The sequence below is a fragment of the Poecilia reticulata genome, chromosome 8, assembly GCF_904066995.2.
Source record: "Poecilia reticulata chromosome 8, P_reticulata-male-v2, whole genome shotgun sequence".
NCBI classification, from domain to species: domain Eukaryota; kingdom Metazoa; phylum Chordata; class Actinopteri; order Cyprinodontiformes; family Poeciliidae; genus Poecilia; species Poecilia reticulata.
Window position 1 is genome coordinate 16,023,374 of NC_088837.1, and position 19,039 is coordinate 16,042,412.

General features: G+C 37.8%; 4 protein-coding genes across 4 annotated transcripts; 3 read left to right on the top strand and 1 right to left on the bottom strand.

Moving 5' to 3' along the window:
- Positions 1–790: 790 nt before the first annotated feature.
- Positions 791–3,947, top strand: otop2 (otopetrin 2). The gene is made up of 6 exons (XM_008416182.2): positions 791–1,386; positions 1,480–1,628; positions 1,722–1,780; positions 2,374–2,516; positions 2,599–3,440; positions 3,522–3,947. Exons 1-6 carry the CDS (start codon positions 954–956, stop codon positions 3,690–3,692), a joined length of 1,797 nt encoding a protein of 598 aa, XP_008414404.1. The 5' UTR covers positions 791–953; the 3' UTR covers positions 3,693–3,947.
- Positions 3,948–4,696: 749 nt separating this feature from the next.
- Positions 4,697–6,895, top strand: LOC103468832 (Golgi apparatus membrane protein TVP23 homolog B). The gene is made up of 7 exons (XM_008416181.3): positions 4,697–4,796; positions 4,969–5,033; positions 5,122–5,266; positions 5,412–5,501; positions 6,053–6,178; positions 6,271–6,399; positions 6,496–6,895. The coding sequence occupies exons 1-7, from the start codon at positions 4,785–4,787 to the stop codon at positions 6,520–6,522; spliced, it is 594 nt and encodes a 197-aa protein (XP_008414403.1). The 5' UTR covers positions 4,697–4,784; the 3' UTR covers positions 6,523–6,895.
- A 2,519-nt stretch (positions 6,896–9,414) lies between these two features.
- On the bottom strand, positions 9,415–12,511 carry LOC103468831 (ligand-gated cation channel ZACN-like). The gene is made up of 6 exons (XM_081610454.1): positions 11,478–12,511; positions 11,399–11,408; positions 11,213–11,349; positions 10,948–11,114; positions 10,191–10,306; positions 9,415–9,745 (listed from the first exon to the last, which is right to left on the bottom strand). Exons 1-6 carry the CDS (start codon positions 11,654–11,656, stop codon positions 9,482–9,484), a joined length of 873 nt encoding a protein of 290 aa, XP_081466580.1. The 5' UTR covers positions 11,657–12,511; the 3' UTR covers positions 9,415–9,481.
- A 20-nt stretch (positions 12,512–12,531) lies between these two features.
- On the top strand, positions 12,532–17,514 carry LOC103468830 (inward rectifier potassium channel 16-like). Its single transcript, XM_008416179.3, has 2 exons — positions 12,532–14,179; positions 16,331–17,514. The coding sequence occupies exon 2, from the start codon at positions 16,357–16,359 to the stop codon at positions 17,494–17,496; it is 1,140 nt and encodes a 379-aa protein (XP_008414401.2). The 5' UTR covers positions 12,532–14,179; positions 16,331–16,356; the 3' UTR covers positions 17,497–17,514.
- The last annotated feature ends 1,525 nt before the right edge of the window (positions 17,515–19,039 follow it).

A 19,039-nucleotide genomic window follows, 5' to 3' on the forward strand; every position in this document is an offset into this window, starting at 1 on the left:
AATTAATATTAGTTAGTGAACACACTTTTAGTAGGATACTGGAACATGCATTATAAAGTACACCAATAAGTCAAAGCATACCCTTTAGGTGTTAAAGATACTGATTGTGTACATTAAAGATAACTTGCATGCAATTTTGTCTGATGACAGTGACAAAATTGTCTGCTGCAGCAGAAAAATAAATCAAGTTTAAAACAAACACACAAAAAAAACCCTAATATAATATACAGATTTTGCATCTGTGAATTCAAGGGATTGTAGCTACTTGGTCCCACTTTTATGTAGTGAAATAGTTGTGTGATATCAAGAACAAAGTTCTGGCAATCCAGAATGGAGTTTGTATTTTCCAAAAACTTTGAAATTAACGGGAAAAGGATATTCCTGGAATTGTGTTATGAACTTTACTGTACTGTACTGTGTTTTGTGCTAAACATCTTTTATTTGTTGATATCATGCTTTTGTTCCAAGCAGTCAGACATTTTATGACGCTTTGGATGGAAACAAGTTTGGTTTTGGAGAAATATAAAAGCCGCAGCACCTTGTCTCTCAGGACATCTCTCCACAGCAGGTAAGCTCACACATACGCTAAAAGTTAAGATGTTGTGTGGTTGATGATGTGAACATCATCAACCACACATTATGTACACAGCTTGTATTATGTCCTTGACAGTATTTTATTTTTTCAAAAGATTCAGTAGAAAAATATTGATGATATAAAGAACACAGCATAATTGGTGTGGAAGATTTTCAGCTCAAAACCACAGAAGGGAATCACACCGTGACAAATACTGATTCTATAATCTTTGAAAACTTTTCCTTTTGTGTGGGATGTGTCTCTATTAGGGAGTTAAGGATTGGATCTGACTGTTGAACCTGACACGTCTCGTTTCTGTTTTCCAGATGCACCAAACACCTCACCTGTACAAAAAAAAGGAGTCTCTGAAACAACAGCCATGTGCATCAACCCGGGCTATGCGTGCGAATGTTTGACCAGCGGTAATTTATGTGAGCCCTGCAAGATGACAGCCAAGGTCAGGGTGCTGGAGGAGGCACACCTCTCCAACAACATAAATGCAGCAGACTCAGCCATGAGTGTCAGTGAGCCAGAGATGGACGCTTCCTCAACTGAAGGTGCGCGGGACCGGGGCAGAAACTGGGGATGGATGTTGTCTGCTATCATCTGCCTCAACATCCTGATGTTGGGCTGCGCCTTCGTTAGTGGGGGCACTTCGAGCAGTGTCAATATCAACACCTCAGACCTGCAGATTTTCATTCTCTTCCTGTTCCTGCTGACCTCCGTCTGGATGGTCTACTTCACCATTTACAATTCCAGGACAGAAAATGCTGTCTTCAAGGACAGGCATGCAGGACCCATTTGGCTGAGAGGTACAGTAAAAAATGTTACTGCTAAACAATTTATGTGAGGAGTATTTCGAGGACAGTTTAATCACTTTCCTCTACATGTTGCTTTGCTTTTAGCTGGACTTCTTCTGTTTGGAATCCTCAGTGTCATCATGGATGTCTTTAAGATCGCCAGCTATGTGGGTTACCTCCACTGTGACCCAGGTGTTGCCACCAATGTTAAAGTTGCATTTCCCGTGGTACAAATTGTCTTTATTCTTGTGCAGGTAAAAAAAATAATAATAATAAATTGGCATTCTTAATGTTCTCCATTCCAATTGGTTAGAAAATGTTACAATTTTTGTATTTTGCACTTGCAGACATACTTTCTGTGGATTCATTCAAGGGACTGTGTGCAGGTCCAAAAGAACCTTTCACGGTAGGTTTTTAGGGTATTTGCATGTTCTTTATTTGCTTATTTTCTTTACCTTTAATAACATAAAGTTACCTAATTTGTAAAGTGCAATCAGTAATACTTTTATAACAAATTTATATCAGTAATGATTTCTTGGTTAATGTCAAGTTGTCATAACAAAGACATTTTGAATAATGTCAACTTTGTATTAAAAGTGTCAGAATTTACCGAATTACGTTTTATGACAACAGTCATAAATATTCATGAAGGCTTATTCATGTTCATGACAGGTGTTATGTCATGTTTATGAAAGTGTCATGTCAGTCTTATTCACCCCCTTCAAATAAAGTGTTACCAAAATATTTAAGCATCATAGAATGTGTGTTAAATGCAAACAAAAGTGCATTTAAGTGCTCATTGTTGGTTGATGTTTTATAGACCAAAAATGGTCTTAGCTTTGATGCATTTATAGAAATAAATAAATAGAAAACAATTCACATTTTTCTGTATTTGACCTGCAAACTGCTGATCATACGTAATCAAGTGTGAACTAGAATAGCGTGGGATGTGTCTCTGGAATATCTTTGTTAATTTTCTCTGTCTTTTTGATATTTTAGATGCGGGCTGATGCTTACCCTCGCCACAAATCTTGTTTTATGGATGACTGCGGTCACTGAGGAGTCTCTTCATCAAACAGTTTTTCCAGATGCTCCGACCAATGTCACCAAGCTCTCAAGAAGACAGATGTACATCTATAGAGGTAACCTAAGCAGGTGAAAGGTGGTTTCGCAGTCATTAATGAATAAAGTACGTGACACTGTCTTATCTGTGTGAAATTACAGCCGATTATGGGGATGACAAGTGCAAGTGCAGCCACAGCTCCTGCAGCATCTTCAAGGATGCCTATTACTACCTGTACCCCTTCAACATCGAGTATTGCCTCTTTGCCTCCGCCATGGCCTTCGTCATGTGGAAGAATGTGGGACGAGTAGCGTCACAAAGCAACCACCACCATGTGAGATTCAGCCTCAAGGAAGTATACATCGGTCCGATTTTGGGGCTCCTCCTCGTGGTCGCAGGCATCGCAACATTCATTGAGTATGAGATTGAAATGAAATCAAAGTCAGGTGTAGAGAGCCATGATGCTGCAGTGATGACACATTTTGTCATGAATATAGTCATTGTCACATTGATGTCTGTCTGCACTGTCATCGGAAGCGCTATCTTCAGGGTGGACCACAGGGAGCACATCTCAGAGAAGAACCCCACCCGCAGTCTGGATGTGGGGCTGCTAGTGGGAGCCTCGCTGGGGCAATTCATCATCAGCTATTTCTCCATTGTAGCCATGGTTGCAACTGGGGCCAAGGGTCACCTGAACAGGCTCAATTTGACATGGGGAATACTGATGGTAATACAGATTGGCTTGCAGAACTTTTTCATAATTGACGGCCTGCACCGGGAGCCCTTTCATGAGGTGGAGGCTGACACAGTGGTTGAAAATCAGTACGTGGTGGAATCCAGCAAAGACGGAAGCAAACTTGAAAAAGTTGACCTGGACAATAAGCCCAAGCCTGATGTAGAAGCACGTGGCCACGGTGGGACAGCGGAGCACAAACACAAACTCCTGTGGAAGAGGCGAGTGTTGAGAGAAGTCTGCGCATTCCTGATGCTGGGTAACATCATTGTAAGTACCTTTTTTTCCCCTTTTTCTCACATTCACTGTGATCGATTCACTTAACACTAAGTCTCTTTATGTTTTTCACAGCTGTGGATCATGCCAGCCTTTGGTGCTCGTCCCCAGTTTGATCATGACACCGAAACACAGTTTTACCAATCCAGCATGTGGGCTGTTATCGTGAACGTGGGTCTTCCTTTCGGCATCTTTTACCGAATGCACTCAGTTGCCAGTTTATTTGAAGTCTATTTAAACTCATAAATCAACATCTTGCAATGAGTGCACAAAAAGCTGGATCTGAGCGTTACTAAACTGTTTTGTACTGGATGTTCTTGATTAGTTTTTGTCAAAAAGGGACAATATTGATTACTTTCTAATGAAGTGGCATCAATATGTCAGTGTAAATGTGTTCAACATTTTATTCATATGAATGTCTTATATAGCTAATCTTGTAAAAGCTGATTTATTCTGTTAACTTTATTTGCAAACAATAAAAAAGAAGTGTTAAAATTCAAACCATGACTATTATTATCATTAATTATTTTTGTTTAATTGTGATTATTATTATTATTATTATTATTATTATTATTATTATTATTATTATTATTGTTGTTGTTGTTGTTGTTGCTGTTGTTATTTGCAGTAAACTTTACTGCCCATAGTCAAATACCCTTTGTCTGAAATAATGGTTTTGGGACACTATTAACGTTTTCATTAAGTCTAAAGATCACAATAATACATAAATAAATGTAAATACGCAATACACTTTAGTTATTAAAAATATTATTCAATAGGTCCCTTCATACTGTATTTAAGCATTCCAAAAATAAAGCAGCTGATAAAGTAGTTAATACCTCATTCACTGTAAAACCAATGGTTTCCGAAAGGAACATACGGGTATCTGCTTAACAGAGCCCCCTGGTGGTACACATCTGTCACTGGAGTACCCAACAAACCTGATTGACTCACTCGGTCCCGAAACCTTTAAGCTTACAGTTTATATAATTACAACAGAAAAAAACACCAGCTAATACAAGAATACCTAACAGACTAGGCAAAGAAATTATGGCAATCGATTTTAATCAAATCTATTCTAATAATGGTGGCACAAATGTTCCATACAATCATTTTTAACTTCTGCACGGAGTGTTTCTGGAGATTATACCTCTTGGTGATGTTTAAGACCAGCACCCGATCTTATGTTTGTAGCAAGCGACTCCTGTTGATAAAATTATGGTGCGTAGATATTAGAATATTTAAATCAGGCAAAAATGATGGCCACCCTTTCTTCGGGTCCTTAGCACACGAGTTTGTTTACATCCACGTCACCAGGAAACTCATTCTGTGTCAGAGATGCATCGACAGGTGATTTATTTAAAAACATATTTTTTGTCACATTTATGAGGTTATTGCTTGATTGAGCATTATGCGTCATGTCTGTGTTAAGACTTAAAATAGACACAAATACGTGCTGGGAGCTAAGAACAAGATTCTTGCTAATTTTGTGTGGGTGTCTTCATGTTTTTAATGTTTAAAGGACTCTACAGAATCACCTCTTTTTGGTGAGGAGGACAACTTCAGACTAAAACAGTCTAACATTAAGTAAGGTTTTTTTTTAATCTCTTTTGTCTACTCTCTTATCATGGACAAGTAAGCTGGTCTTTAAATAAAATCCAAACGTGTTTTTCAGATATCCTTTGGCATCGTTCTTCCACCTTTTCTTCCGCACAAGTGCCATCTTGGTTTATTTACTATGTGACGTCATTAGTAGTCGTTTTATTGTCTGCATGGTCACCATCATCCTCCTGCTTTCATGCGACTTCTGGACTGTAAAGGTGAGCGTGTCTGATTATTAAAACAACAAACAAACAAAAAAAAAAAACAAGATCTACATGTATTAATTCTGCCTGAAACGTTTGTTATCATCTAAATGGTTTATTGCTCGTTTAAATTTCATAATTTTGAATCGAATGTGTTTAGAATGTATCTGGCAGATTACTGGTTGGCCTTCGATGGTGGAATCAAGTGGATGAAGATGGGAGAAGCCACTGGATGTTTGAATCAAGGAAGGTAAGCACTGGGAAAAAAAAGTGTTAATCTTTAAAGTCCCTGTTAGAAGTCTAAAAACACTATTCATCATTGTCATGTATGTCATATTATTGTTTTTAGCTTTTTATATAACCTCTCTTTTATTTCAGATTGGAAAGATAAGACAACCAGAACTTATATGCTTTATATAACCATTGGCATTTGAATTTAGGGAATATTTGGTATTTCACTAAATGTTACATACAAATGAAATTGGTTGGCATCATCGCACAACCGGTACCACTATGGGTGCCTCTACTGAGCTTGAGAGTTGGTGCAGTTGATTTTGTTTTGAACTAAAGCACATTTAACCAAATATTATAGCAAGTGTATGTAATTATTTCAGCCTGAATAAATAATTTTTGATCCAGTGTGGAAGAGTTAAAATTCACATTTTATTTTAGAGTCATGTCTGCTTGTAAGCCTCTGGCCAATCATGTACCTTGACTCTTATTATAGAATAAAATGCAAGTGACTCTTAGATTATCGTATTTATCAGGATTAAATAAATTGTCACCATCCTCTCTAAACAGTCTGATGGTGTCAGCAAAATATCCGCTGCAGAGTCGCGGCTCTTCTGGCTTGGCCTTATTGTGTGCCCCATTTTCTGGGTCATCTTTGTCTTCAGCACCATCTTCTCATTTAACATCAAATGGCTGGTGAGTTCAGTGCTTTGTGTATGTGTCAGATTCCTACCTGTATAAATTACTGCCATGTATGTGATGATTCCCTTTGTGACTTTGCACCTCAGGTTGTGGTGATAATGGGGCTGGTTTTGCAGTGGGCTAACTTGTACGGTTATGTCAGATGCAAAGTGGGTGGAAAGTCCAGCCTGAGAAACATGGCAAAGTCCTACCTCAGTGGGCAGATTTTCAAACAGGTTTGTGAAGTGTCACGCTTACCTTTACTTTTAATGTATTGTCAGAACACATTGTGACACTCATCTTTTTTTCTTTTTTTTTTTTTCTTTAAAAAGGCCATGAAGGAAACAACGAAAAGTTGAAACTGAATTGGAAGCATTCAGACACAAAGAGGTGGTGGGGCTCAGAACTCGATGGAGTTAGTATATTTATACTTGAGGAGGTAGTCTGTTATGTTCCTGTTTCTTTACATGTGGTGATTCTAAGAAATTCAGTGTGAGATAGTAACACAAGGTGAGCGTTTTTTACACAATTTTTGTAAGCTTGTGGACGTAAAATGTTGGGGAAAGTTCACCAATATAGAAAACCTCTGGTATTTTCGTTACTTTGGCTAAGCTGCATTTTTGTGTCAGAAAGTTTGTTATTTTTTGGTTTGTTTATGTGTAAAATGAAATAGCCATTTACTAGAATCTTTGAGAAGGCGTTGTGTGCATTAAAAATAAATCATGAAAATTCTATTGTCTCCTCTGGTCCGAAATATTGTCCAAATATGTATTGATATCCTTGTGATGTAGAATATTTCAACTAAGTGCTCTTAATGTAATTGGAAAAAAAAAAAATTTAGGACAAGAGTGACAAGAAAGTGGCTGCACAGTGGCGCAGTTGGTAGAGCTGTTGCCTTGCAGCAAGAAGGTTCTGGGTTCGATTCCCGGCCTGGGGTCTTTCTGCATGGAGTTTGCATGTTCTCCCTGTGCGTGCGTGGGTTTTCTCCGGGTACTCCGGTTTCCTCCCACAGTCCAAAAACATGACTGTCAGGTTAATTGGCCTCTCCAAATTGCCCCTAGGTGTGAGTGTGTGTGTGCATGGTTGTGTGTCCTGTGTGTCTCTGTGTTGCCCTGCGACAGACTGGCGACCTGTCCAGGGTGTACCCCGCCTCTCGCCCGAAACGTTGGCTGGAGATGGGCACCAGCACCCCTCCCGACCCCACTGAGGGAAAAAGGGTGCAAGAAAATGGATGGATGGATGGAGTGACGAGAAAACTACTTTGTCTCCAGGTGAATGTTTGGCCACAAGGTGGCAACAAACATTATTGTTTTCTTGCCGGTACTTTAGTCTGAATATGTCTGAATACAACTTTTAATGTTTATGCAAAAAGTCCAATTTATGTTTGTTTAAGACATCCATTGAATGACTTTTCTTGTGAAATGCCACATTAATCTGCTGCGAACGATAAAATGTCTATTCAGTGACTTTTCACAGTATGTGAACAAATCTCATAGATCAAAATATAGGGAATATATTTGTTTTATTTAACAGATAAAATAAAGAATAACGCAAGAAATGTATAGTTACATCTCTGGTCTCTGTGGCTTCACAATCATTAATGCATCTATTCCTCCATCTATTGTCTATACACACATATTCTAGTAAGACCACATGGGCCCTGGTGCCTATCTGCGTGGTACGTCCTTCACAAGTTCACCTGTTCATCAAAGAGCATCATATAATAAACAACTTGCATGAGAACATTCACACCTAGAATAACATTTATGTACATGATGAAGCCATTCAAACTTCATGCAGACATAGTGCAAGTTAGGATTGCTTCCCAGGACCATCTTCCTGCAAGACAACAGCACTAACAACTACACCACTATGCAACTGAGTTTCTAACACAAACCACCTGTTAATTACAGCCTTTACATTGATCCAAGAAGTTTTTAGCTGTGTTGCATCAAAAATATGCAAGATAGTAAATTAACCTTTTCAGTCTTTATTTTGTGGAAGTCATGAACTGCAGTGATCTCTTAACAAATCCTAATCTGGATTCCTCAAAAATAATTATGGTAATTACAGGAAAATAACTCATTTGGTAAAACACCTAAGAAAAGCCATTCATCACTCATTTTTGATTTAAAAAAAATGGCTTTGTCACAACATCTCATCTTTGACCCCTGATGTTTCTGCGTAAAGGCAAATGCCCACTGTGTCCAGAATATGCATGTCAGGATTTTCTGCTAACTTAATGCAGAAAAGCAAGTTTTTGGTTGTAGTTTTTGGTTCTAGAAAAGAAAGGTTAGAGATCAGATTTGACCCTTCTGAAACAAATGAACATCTTTTCCATGCCCATCTGTTAAAGTTAAATAACATTTGAATATGTGAAACATAATCATCCTTGCAATAATTATCGTGGTTGTCTCTTTCCTATTTTCTTTGGTAAATCCAGTTAGTGAATTTGTTTTGTTTTGGACAAGCCATGAATTAGTTTGAACTTGTATTTTTAGCTTGTGAAGCTTGCATTCTGTTGTTATTCTTTCACCATATTTCTTGTTTGTAGTGAAGACTTGAGCTATACAAATAAACCTCCCTTGAACTGATGAAGTAGAATATAATAGAAAGTTTGACTAACAGTTAGTTACATGGTTTAAGAGTATATAAGTTTTTAGCTAAGAATTCTATCATGGGGTTCTAATGCTATATTATAATAAATAAGAGGTCAAAAACAATTAGTCATTATCTTCTATGTTGCATTAGTCCCAAAATTTAAAATGATCAATGTCGCATGTGTACTGTATCATAACATAAGTCATGGCAACAACATATCCAGAGCTAAAAATAAGATACAACCAGAAAAAGATTTTGTCCAGTTTATCTGCAAGTTTCTGATGACGTTCACTTTCTTCCTGTTTGGTGTCAACAGCCTCTATGAATCTGACCATCTTCTGGAGCATTTTAGAGTCCTCAGAAAGACCTTGCTGAACGACACTGATGACACCTTTGGTCTCTGCAGAGATCAAAATTACACAGTCTGTCACTCCAAAAAAAAAAAACCCTCTTCACTATCAGTACGTTTCCTTGACAACAAAGCCTCACTCACCTGCATCCTCATTTTCTTTGTTGTCTTCTGCATTTTGAGGGGCAGGCCTTTTATAGAAGCAGGTGAAAAAATCCAGCCCATCTTGAGACACCCTTGTCAACAATATGGATACCAACATGCTTATCACCATCAGGACTTGGCAAACACAGAAATGGATTCCTGTGCAACATAAAAATGGTTGTAGTTACTTGTGCTGCTGATTTATATTTTCCTTTTTTTTGGTCTCATCGGTTTGCACAGCACAAGTTGGTTTGTTTTTGCGTGCCCCGGGACTCACGGATGATTGGGCTGCACTTGCTGTCTCCAGGAAGCACGGTGGTGAGAATGTTCAGGAACATGGTGAAGCTGAGCACCAAGGTAACCTTGAAAGAGTTGCGCTCACCACCTTGCAGTGGCAGAGCACCGCTGACTATATCAGCCACCATGATCAAGATAGTGGGCAGGAGTAATGTGATGAATGGGTTGGTATATCTGATCCTTAGAGACACCTGAGGTGAGCACAAAAGACACAATAACACAAGAACAAAGGGAAAAGAACTACAGTCTGCATTGCATTACTTTCATTAAAATGTGATTTGTTTTACTGTAGCGCTGAATGGCTTCCCTTTTAGTAACTCTTAAGTATGAGAACACTATTTAAACTCATCAGACTCATTTTTTACTACAGCAAGGGAGCTAGATTCAAGTTAGTTAGGTAGCTTATAAGCTTGTTTTTACTTAAATTGCTGCCAGCTACTTCTTGGTGACTTATTAAACCTACTGTTTAGAAAAATAATAATAAAGCCCACTAACGCAGCTCTTCACTTGGATAAATGTATTTAGGTTCATGTTCCAGTTTACAGGTGGTAAATGAGATACCACCAGATACATGAATTTGATATCAATTTGATCATGCAGTTAATTGGCTTTTATTTATTATTTTTATGAACTTACGTCAATAAAATTGCGATCCTCTCGCTTTTTTCCCAGCTTCACTTCTTCCGTTTCCCAGTCTCCACGCGAACTCTCTGCCAACCTCACATGATCGACTTTTATGCTTATGCCACATTCTGCAATAGAAAAACTAGTATATTAACAATTTCTTAATTTGCTGTAAGAAAGAAATCTGGAATATTGCCCTTTTAAAGAGGTATAGAGACGGCCTTGTTCCTTGTTTGGAATGAACCAATATCAATGTGTGGACATCATCATCAAACATCAATACACAGATTGTAGTCTGGAGTATAAACTCAACATTGTTGCAGCAGTTGCGTTTTAAGAAATATCCATCATTTAAAAAAAATTATTTTACTACCCTGATGGGAGAAGAAATAAATCAGGAAATTTTCAAACACTTTTTTTTTTGCTGTTTCCTTTAAAAAAAAAAAGGAAACAGTGGTTTGAATATGATTATATGATTCCAACAATTAAAGTCACTGTGGAAATGTCGCTAGCTAAAATGGGGTTTGGGCAACATGGTACCACAGAGCTTCTTTCAGTTGATGGTATGCAAAAAGTTCAGTTAACTATGCATAAACAGATCAATATTGTTGCTCAAATTGTACATAGTTTACTTTAAATTGATAGATACAATCCAGAGCAGTCTAGTGCATGCATTAGCCTGTGTTCTTCTGTGAAAATTTAAGGATATGAAGTTAAAATAAAATGGTAGGAATGAAATGTGTTATCATGGCATCAGTGAATTTCTTACCATGTGGTGGGGTGGATTTAAGTCCAACGGGGCACACATCAAAAGCAAAAGGATAGTTGAACAGGTTGATTCCACAGTTCACTTCTGCAATTATGACCACCTTGTGCCCCACTGTGCCATTACTGTACACCACGAGATCAGGTGAATCATGCTCCATGGAGCTTTTTCTGCACATATTCCCAACAGAGACGGCAAGTGCTTCAGGTAAGCTTGAGCAGATCAATGGACTGAGTTTCTTTTAAAAATAGGATGTTATGCCACTCACCCATTTTCTATAGCGATATATGGGGTCCACACTGTATCTACTGGCAAAATGAGTTTTCCAAATGGATATACTGATGTGTTCCACGCCAGCTCTGGATCCACCCATGCCTGTACGTTAAAAGTAAAATTCAGGTTTTGTTTTATCTTTCTGTTTTAATGTTTAATTTTTAACACATACAATTGTAACCTGCAGACGACTCATTACATGCAGTTCCTTCATGTCCTGTTAAAATAAAATAAAATAAAGTTATACATTTTTGCTTTACATTAGCTTTGGAAGAATCCTCAAACAAAGTAGAGAACAGTTTGTTCTTGCCTCCATGGAGTGTGTGGGAAAAAAAATACTTACGACTGATAGCGTTTCGTACTCAATTAATGGAACGTCAACAAGTAAGGTGCAGTTCTCAGACTGAGGTGGAGATAAATATGCTTCACTAATTAACATTTGAGCCAGACATCTGCGAGTCGTGCACTCGGTTTCAGCTTGGGAACATCCTACAATAAGACATGTGTTCCAGTAATTTTAGAAAGACTTCCTTAAATCTTTTAAAAGTCTCCAAAATGTACTTACCAAAAATCAGCAAACTCAGCAGAAAGATTGCACTCTCCATCCTTTTAGTTTTTAGTCTAAATTATTTTTTATCTGAATAGTTATAGATTAATGACTGCACCTTTCATCCTTTCAATTTTCAGCTTGATGTGACTCTTTAAATAGATCTCTTAAACAACAGTGGGCAGAACGCTATTGGTGCAGACGACATAACTGGCCCACAAAAGCTTTTCATTAAGTCATTATAAGCTAATCTCTTTTGTGTTATTCAGTAAGACTGTGCAAACAGTGAAAACGCAGGTGTGGTATTGCCCATTGTCCGTAGCTTCAGGAGAGGACATACAGGTCGTGTTTGACATTGTCATAGGCTGTGCTTCTTACTTATTACAACAAGAACGTGTCTGCAAAAGAGGGGAGCAACTCAATGAGTCTGTAATTGAGAGGCAAGCTTGCACAAAAAATGATTGTAAAAAAACAGAACAAATATTTAAGACTGCAATGATTAAGCTAAGGAGTGGCTTTTTAAATACACTGCTTTGACAGCTGGCTGATGAATTGCAGTTTTACCAAGAACTGTCTAGGCTATTTGAGTTCATTAACTTTAACAACATGCAATTTTTGTTATGTAATGTTGATTTTAAATTAAGCTGCCTAACATTTATTCTACTGATGTGAAAAGATGTGGTTTGTGGTGTCCCTATGTGATGCACTGATGGTATGGTAATAAAAGGGAAGAATAAAATCCCAGGAAGAGGATTGTCTGGTGTTGTGAACAGGCATGTGGGGAGCTCTTAGGCCTCTGTTGGCCAACATTTGCAGCTGAACTGTCTTTTTCATCACTGCACAGTTGATGTTGCAGTTTACTGGTTGGCCAAGAATCAGTTCCCACTGGTCTGTGGTCTGTTGAGTTTTTTGGCCTGCGTCCATCCTGCATTGCGAGGGTCTGCTCTTAGACCTGGTGTTCTCCCGAATGAAACTATCACCACACGTTAATTTCAGATAGTCTCTGCATACACACAAAGACACACACACATAGGCTCAACATATAAATAGAGCCCCATAATTGCATGCAAACACAAAAAGCATGCAGAAGCCAATTATTTCTGAATGATAATGGAAACAGCAGTCTGACCATTGCCGTCCTGTGCAATTCCACTTGAAAAAAAGTTCTCACTTCTAGCGTAGTCTGGGCTTTCTCCCCTTGACTCGAATTGTCTCCCTTTTCGGCTTTTGACTGGGCCAATCAGTGAGCAGAATGAAAAGTTGTGAACCATGACGTTAATTTTCTGAGCTGCTTTATTATTGTAGTCTGCTTGGAGCAATGGAGGAAGTTCAGTCTGTGTTGGTCAGGCTTTCAAATACTGATTGTATATTAACAACCGCCTCGTTTGGATCAGCACTTTGCAGTGCAAGACGGTTTACAGTGCACGCAGTTTCTGATAAGCTTCTTGGCGTCGAACTGGAGCATTACATGCGTCAAAGGCTAACGTTAGCAGCTGGGTAACATTTCCAACCTCAACAGCCTCCAGGAAGCATTTTTTCTCAGCAGCAGAGAGCTATATTTTCTTCCTAAATAAAACCATATTTTATTTTTTTCTGTGTGTCTATTTTCATCCATTCATAATAAAATCATTGTCTCTACAGGACACAGAATAGATAAGGTATTCCTCAGTTATCTCTGAATGGATTGTCTCTTATCTGTTTTCACTCACCATCTTGCAAAACTAGTAGTTAATCAGATAGCTCAACTTCCAAATATGGATAACGGTGTCATTCTCTATTCTTAGGCAAACAACCAGGTTGTTTTGGTGTCGCTGGCCTATTTTTACAGCAACCTTAGATACCCTCTATTGCTGCTATAAGGAAGCGTTCAAAGTTGACTCTCTTCACATTGGTTTTGGTGTGATCTTGTTTTATCTGAACTGCATTGTAGACCATTGGGACAAAGAAAAGCCTTGTTCCCATGAAGGAATTTCTACCAGAGTGAAGAAAGATTAACCTCCCGAGTAATGAATTGTGGAAGTTTTCAGAATATTGCTTAAATATCATGCTGAAAATATCAATACAATTGCTTGTTTTTGCTATCTTTTGAAAAACTAGACAGACTGTAAAAAGTAGTCCTACTTCACCATCTGGGGACAAGGACATTTGTAGGTTTGTTTGGTTTTGGTTTTTTTTATATTGCGGAACCTCTAAGATATTCCATAGGTCATAAATCATCAGAGTGTCCAATGAGCTTTGAGGCGGAAATGATTGCAGTAATATCAGAAAAACAAAATGGGACTTTGCCTCAGGACCAAGTCAGTCAAGCTTTTCTACCGTTTGAAGGTTATGTCCGCATGAAGCACAGATTCTCTAATGCTCAGAGGAGCTTATGGCCTTCGTGACACCAGAGCCAGTCTGATTTCTACAAGGCAGGTAAGTTGATTATTTAAGTCTTTCTTCTTTGTCCGATTTATTGAAAAATAACTACTTAATTTAAAGTCAACAATTATAACAAATATGTATTATCCAGCTTTGGTGAGATATGTTTTAGGTATTAAGCAGAAAACAGAATTGAAGTCATTAATGAAATGATGTTTTGAGTATATTAAATGCATTATCTAGAATAAAAGTGTTTTTTTTGTGGAGTCATGATTAAAACCTAAGTGTGTTTAGTGTGTTTCAGTGTCACTTGGTGTTGTGATTTTACTCTCAAACCCTGCCAAAAATGGTAACTTAAACAATACACAATAAGTGTTAAATAATACAAATTAAATCTGTATTTGAAAATAATCACAAGATTAAGAATAAACTCAGAAGATTTAATTCCTCCATTGTCAATATGTCCCTGCTTAATTTCTTTTTTCTTTGACCTGAATGTCTTTACCCACTCTGATGAAGAGAAAATCTATTGACTGTGTATTTTACGATATTTTACAATATTTCTAATTGATCAACTAAAAATTTGGTATACATTTTTTTAGATTTTTATGCTTGGTTTAATATTTCAACAGTTTTGCAGCACGGATTTCTATATGTTTCATAGACATTCTTATGTTTTTTTTGTTTTTTGTTTTAACCTTAAGTACATACTTTGGCTACTCACCAACAGTAGGCAGCCTTATTTGGCCTATGATAATATCTGACTGACAAGAATACTGATTTAACTACTGTGTGCACTACTGTGCACGACATAATCGACAAAATCTGCAACCCTTATTTCTTTGATGGAACAATTAAACCATATGAAGTGTTAGAATTAGAATATATGATAGAACAGTCATCATAAACTGCGATAAACTTTAGCCACATGTCATTAGACTGAGCAAGGCAATAAAATCTCAGGTTCAATGACAGGAAGAACGTCCTTTATTTTTCATCAGTGAGAAGCTTTGAGATAAACCAGATAGCGAACATGTTATCAGTGAGCTGTCAGTAAAATAAGATGATAGAAATGTGCCGGCTTTTGTTCTGTGTGTTTCTGCAAAGGGGGACATTTCAGGTAACATTTGGAGGTGAAAGCTATTAGAAGTGGTGACTGGTCAATAATTTACCTTTACAGGAACACAAACCGATTAATAAGTATACCAAACTGAGGTCAATTCTGTGTAATTGCCTAAGCTTGTACTAAAATAAGCAAAATAAATAAATAAATACTTTCTTTGAGCTTTTTATTACACTTTTAAGGAAATGTCAAATACCCCCTTTTTTCTTCTGGTTACATTTGGAGGACTACAGACTGAAATAAAATATAAAAGAAGTAAGGTCCACAGATTACAAATGAAGGGTTTTTTTTCCTTCAAAACTGTTTATAGGCCTTTTTGTCCAAGTTACGCTTTTTAGCAGATTGAGTCTGACTATTAAATGCTTTGATGTGCAGATTAGTTTAGAGCCAACTCAATGTTTGCAAGATGCCCGAAAACCTAAATTACTAAACCTAAGCAGCTTGACAGCTGTCATTATCATTCAGGATTACTGTTTCTGTCTTTAGCACTGTGTTGTTTCACCACTTTTAGAAGTGTTCACACTTGACAATGATCACTAAAGTGTGCTCTAGTGTTCTTGATAATTTGTTTTCGTCATCAAGGTGCATTCAATTGCCATCACAGAAATCCACAATCTGAAACTGTTAGAGGAAAGGTTAAGGAATAAAACATGCTTCTATGTGGAACGCAGTGAAAAGTAAAGGAAATTTTCCGATATCTTATCGAGGACAAAACAAAGGGAAGAAACCAATGGCTGGCATGGAAAACTACCCATAAAACACCTCTGGAAATAGCAGCGTAAAGTTATCATTGTTCTGTTCAGTTTAAAGGGCATAAAGATAACAGCCTGTGACTCTAATGTAGTAGTAGACCAGTGTATAACGACATCTTTTATGTAAAACTGCAAATGAAGCAAAACTTTTTATAGTGTAGGATGTTTTAAAACAGTTTTATAACATTCTCTTTGATTATATAAATAACAGTAGAAAAAACAGCCAAGCTTTACAAAGGGAAATTATATGAGGACATCGTAATAACGCCACAATTTTAGATTGTGGTGTTACCAATATCTGATCTCTATCTCATCTTTTTATTTCCATAGGAGACTGAAAGGTACTCGCTACCAACATGAGCACTGAAAGTGACGAGCATATCATTGATACCAATCACACCTCAGTTCATACGCTGAGCAATAAAAATGAAAAGGAAAGAAGGCGACTCCGCTACATGCAGAAAGATGGCCGGTTCCTGGTGGCATTCCAGAAGCCCCCTGGAGACTGGAGCCCATACATACTGGACATCTTCACCACCCTCATAGAGATTCGCTGGAGGATGATGTTCCTTCTCTTTACCCTTTCTTATATTCTCTCATGGATCTTCTTTGGTCTCTGCTATTGGCTCATTGCCTACATACATGGCGACACTCAGAGTTCAGATAACAATCCTTGCATGGACAACGTACGCGGCTTTACTGGAGCATTCCTGTTCTCAATGGAGACCCAGGCAACTATTGGTTATGGCCACCGGGGAATGACTGAGAATTGCATTGGGGCTATTATTGTGGTCACCGTCCATAATCTATTTAGCTGCTTTTTCGACACCATTATCATCGGCATCATTGTGGTTAAAATGGCATCTGCCCGAAGGAGGTCTCAGGCGGTGCGTTTCAGCAGCTCCGCAGTGGTCAACCTGCGGAATAGGGTGCTGTGTCTGTCATGGCGTCTCGGAGACTTTAGGGGTAACCACATTCTGGAGGGAGTCGTCAAGGCCCATCTTGTCCGGCATGTGAAGAAGCGAGGTTCTGTTGTGATGCTGTACCAGGATTTGGACCTTGAGAACCCACATGTTGTTCTCGTCACCCCCACAACAATTGTTCACAAACTAAAACCAGGAAGTCCCCTTTACAGAATAGGTCCAGATGACTTGAAGAGGAAGAAATTTGAGCTTCTAGTCTCCTTCACCTACACTGTGGACTCCACAGGGATGCTCCATCAGACACGCACATCCTACACTCCTGCAGACATCCGCTGGGGTCAGCGTTTCCACGATATACTGAAAGTGGGGAAGAGGCACTACCACGTGGACTATGCTATGTTCAATGAAACCACCTGGGTGCCAGTGCCCATGGTCTGTGCAGAGGCTTATGAAAGAGGGAGTGGACACCCTAATGAGCGCAATTCACTCTTACCATCAGTCACAGGGAACGGCCACATCTACTGGGCCACCACTAACATCCCCGAGGAGATAATAGTGCAAACATCTTTGTAGGGAAACAAATGCATGTACTTATGACAAACTATTTTACTGTGCATACTAAATATGAAATGTGAAACCATTTGAAAGTGTTTGTATATACATTTGTGTCCAAAGCTTCTAATATATTGGTTCATGCATTGTAGGCAATAAGTTGTGTGTTTGGCTAACAAATGGAAATTTAATAAAGCTTCTTTTTGTCACTTAAAAGTGCATTTCTTTACATTACACAACATAAAATAATTATGTTTTCTATGTGAAAGTCCTAAGAAAGAGAAGTAGAATTGTCCCATTGTGAGTGGGGAAGTTAAAGAATTGGTAGCATATTTACACAGTACACAAATATATTATTTTAATCTGTCATAATTTACAGTGACTTCTATCATATGCATATGTTCAGATATAAACCATTCTACTGTAACTGATTGTTTTTTTTTTACTTCAAAGAAACACTGAAATAAACAGGGTCATAAGATATTAGTGAGTGTAAATCTTGTGACATACATTTCCAGTTAATTTGTTTCTATGATGTCATTAGAAAAATCAATAAATAAAAATAAAATAAACATTTTTGACACAACAAAATGAGACTGTATTATAACATATTCTTATTTTAGGATACAGTAGTTAAGTATGTGGTATATTTAATGCAGTTAAATACCCCTGACCAACTAACATAATCATCCTAAATTGATAATAATATTAATAAGAATGAGATAAAAAAAATAATGATGTAAATCTTTATATACCATATGAAACATGCTAATTTCACCATATAATGATGAAATTAAGAGCACAAAGCCTCAGTTTTCATGTGTATTCGTATTAGATTTCTTATTTGTCTGCCTCCCATTCGGGGTAAATTGCTGACAGACGTCTCTTTAAGAGCAACTTTGTTTTACGGCTGAACAGCGCCTCCATGTGTTCATATATTGTATATGATGACTTTGGCTAGTAAATTACTATTTTTTCACTCGGTTTATGTTGGTGTGTTTTAGAGGACAGATGTAAAACACCGATTTAGAACTCATTTCTTAGTATATCTGAATTAACCTCTTTCCCATAAACATCAAACAAAACTAAATGAAACTGTTAACCCCTGGAAAAGGCGCTCCTGCTTCCCATTGGCTGTTTCTGCTCAGTGGGCGGGGTTTTTTGGAGACACGTGTTTTACAAAGTCTTGTCTTCAGAACCACAACTATCTGCTTCAGTGTCGCTGGAGAGGGTTATGGCTGGGTTCAAAGCTGCTCACGGGAAACCAGGAGACGATAACAAACCGGACAAAATAATAAGAAGGCGGAGGAGAGCAAATCTGTCGCAGCTCGGAGTTATAACGGCGAGAGAAGAGCCAGTTTGCGCTCCAAGATCCAACAGGTAGGTGATATGTCTGATTTTGGAAATATCCTATTTCATTTATTAATTGCACATATTAAAGAGATTTGGTGACTTATTTCACCAATCGAAAAGTTCCGTTTGAATGACAGCAATGACTGAAAGCATACATCATTTCATGATTGTGCAAATCATTTATTTCTACACTTTTCAAAGATTAATGCGC

Excerpts from the sequence above, each read along its gene's own strand:
- LOC103468830 (XM_008416179.3), top strand. The coding sequence starts at position 16,357 with ATGAGCACTGAAAGTGACGAGCATATCATTGATACCAATCACACCTCA.
- LOC103468831 (XM_081610454.1), bottom strand. The coding sequence starts at position 11,656 with ATGTTAATTAGTGAAGCATATTTATCTCCACCTCAGTCTGAGAACTGC. Across the intron at positions 11,115-11,212 it reads TATATCGCTATAGAAAATGG|AAAAAGCTCCATGGAGCATG; the intron begins GTGAGTGGCATA and ends GAATATGTGCAG. Across the intron at positions 10,307-10,947 it reads TAAATCCACCCCACCACATG|AATGTGGCATAAGCATAAAA; the intron begins GTAAGAAATTCA and ends TTTCTATTGCAG.
- otop2 (XM_008416182.2), top strand. The coding sequence starts at position 954 with ATGTGCATCAACCCGGGCTATGCGTGCGAATGTTTGACCAGCGGTAAT. Across the intron at positions 1,781-2,373 it reads GTCCAAAAGAACCTTTCACG|ATGCGGGCTGATGCTTACCC; the intron begins GTAGGTTTTTAG and ends TTGATATTTTAG. Across the intron at positions 2,517-2,598 it reads ACAGATGTACATCTATAGAG|CCGATTATGGGGATGACAAG; the intron begins GTAACCTAAGCA and ends GTGAAATTACAG.
- LOC103468832 (XM_008416181.3), top strand. Across the intron at positions 5,267-5,411 it reads GCGACTTCTGGACTGTAAAG|AATGTATCTGGCAGATTACT; the intron begins GTGAGCGTGTCT and ends GAATGTGTTTAG. Across the intron at positions 6,179-6,270 it reads CATTTAACATCAAATGGCTG|GTTGTGGTGATAATGGGGCT; the intron begins GTGAGTTCAGTG and ends TTTGCACCTCAG.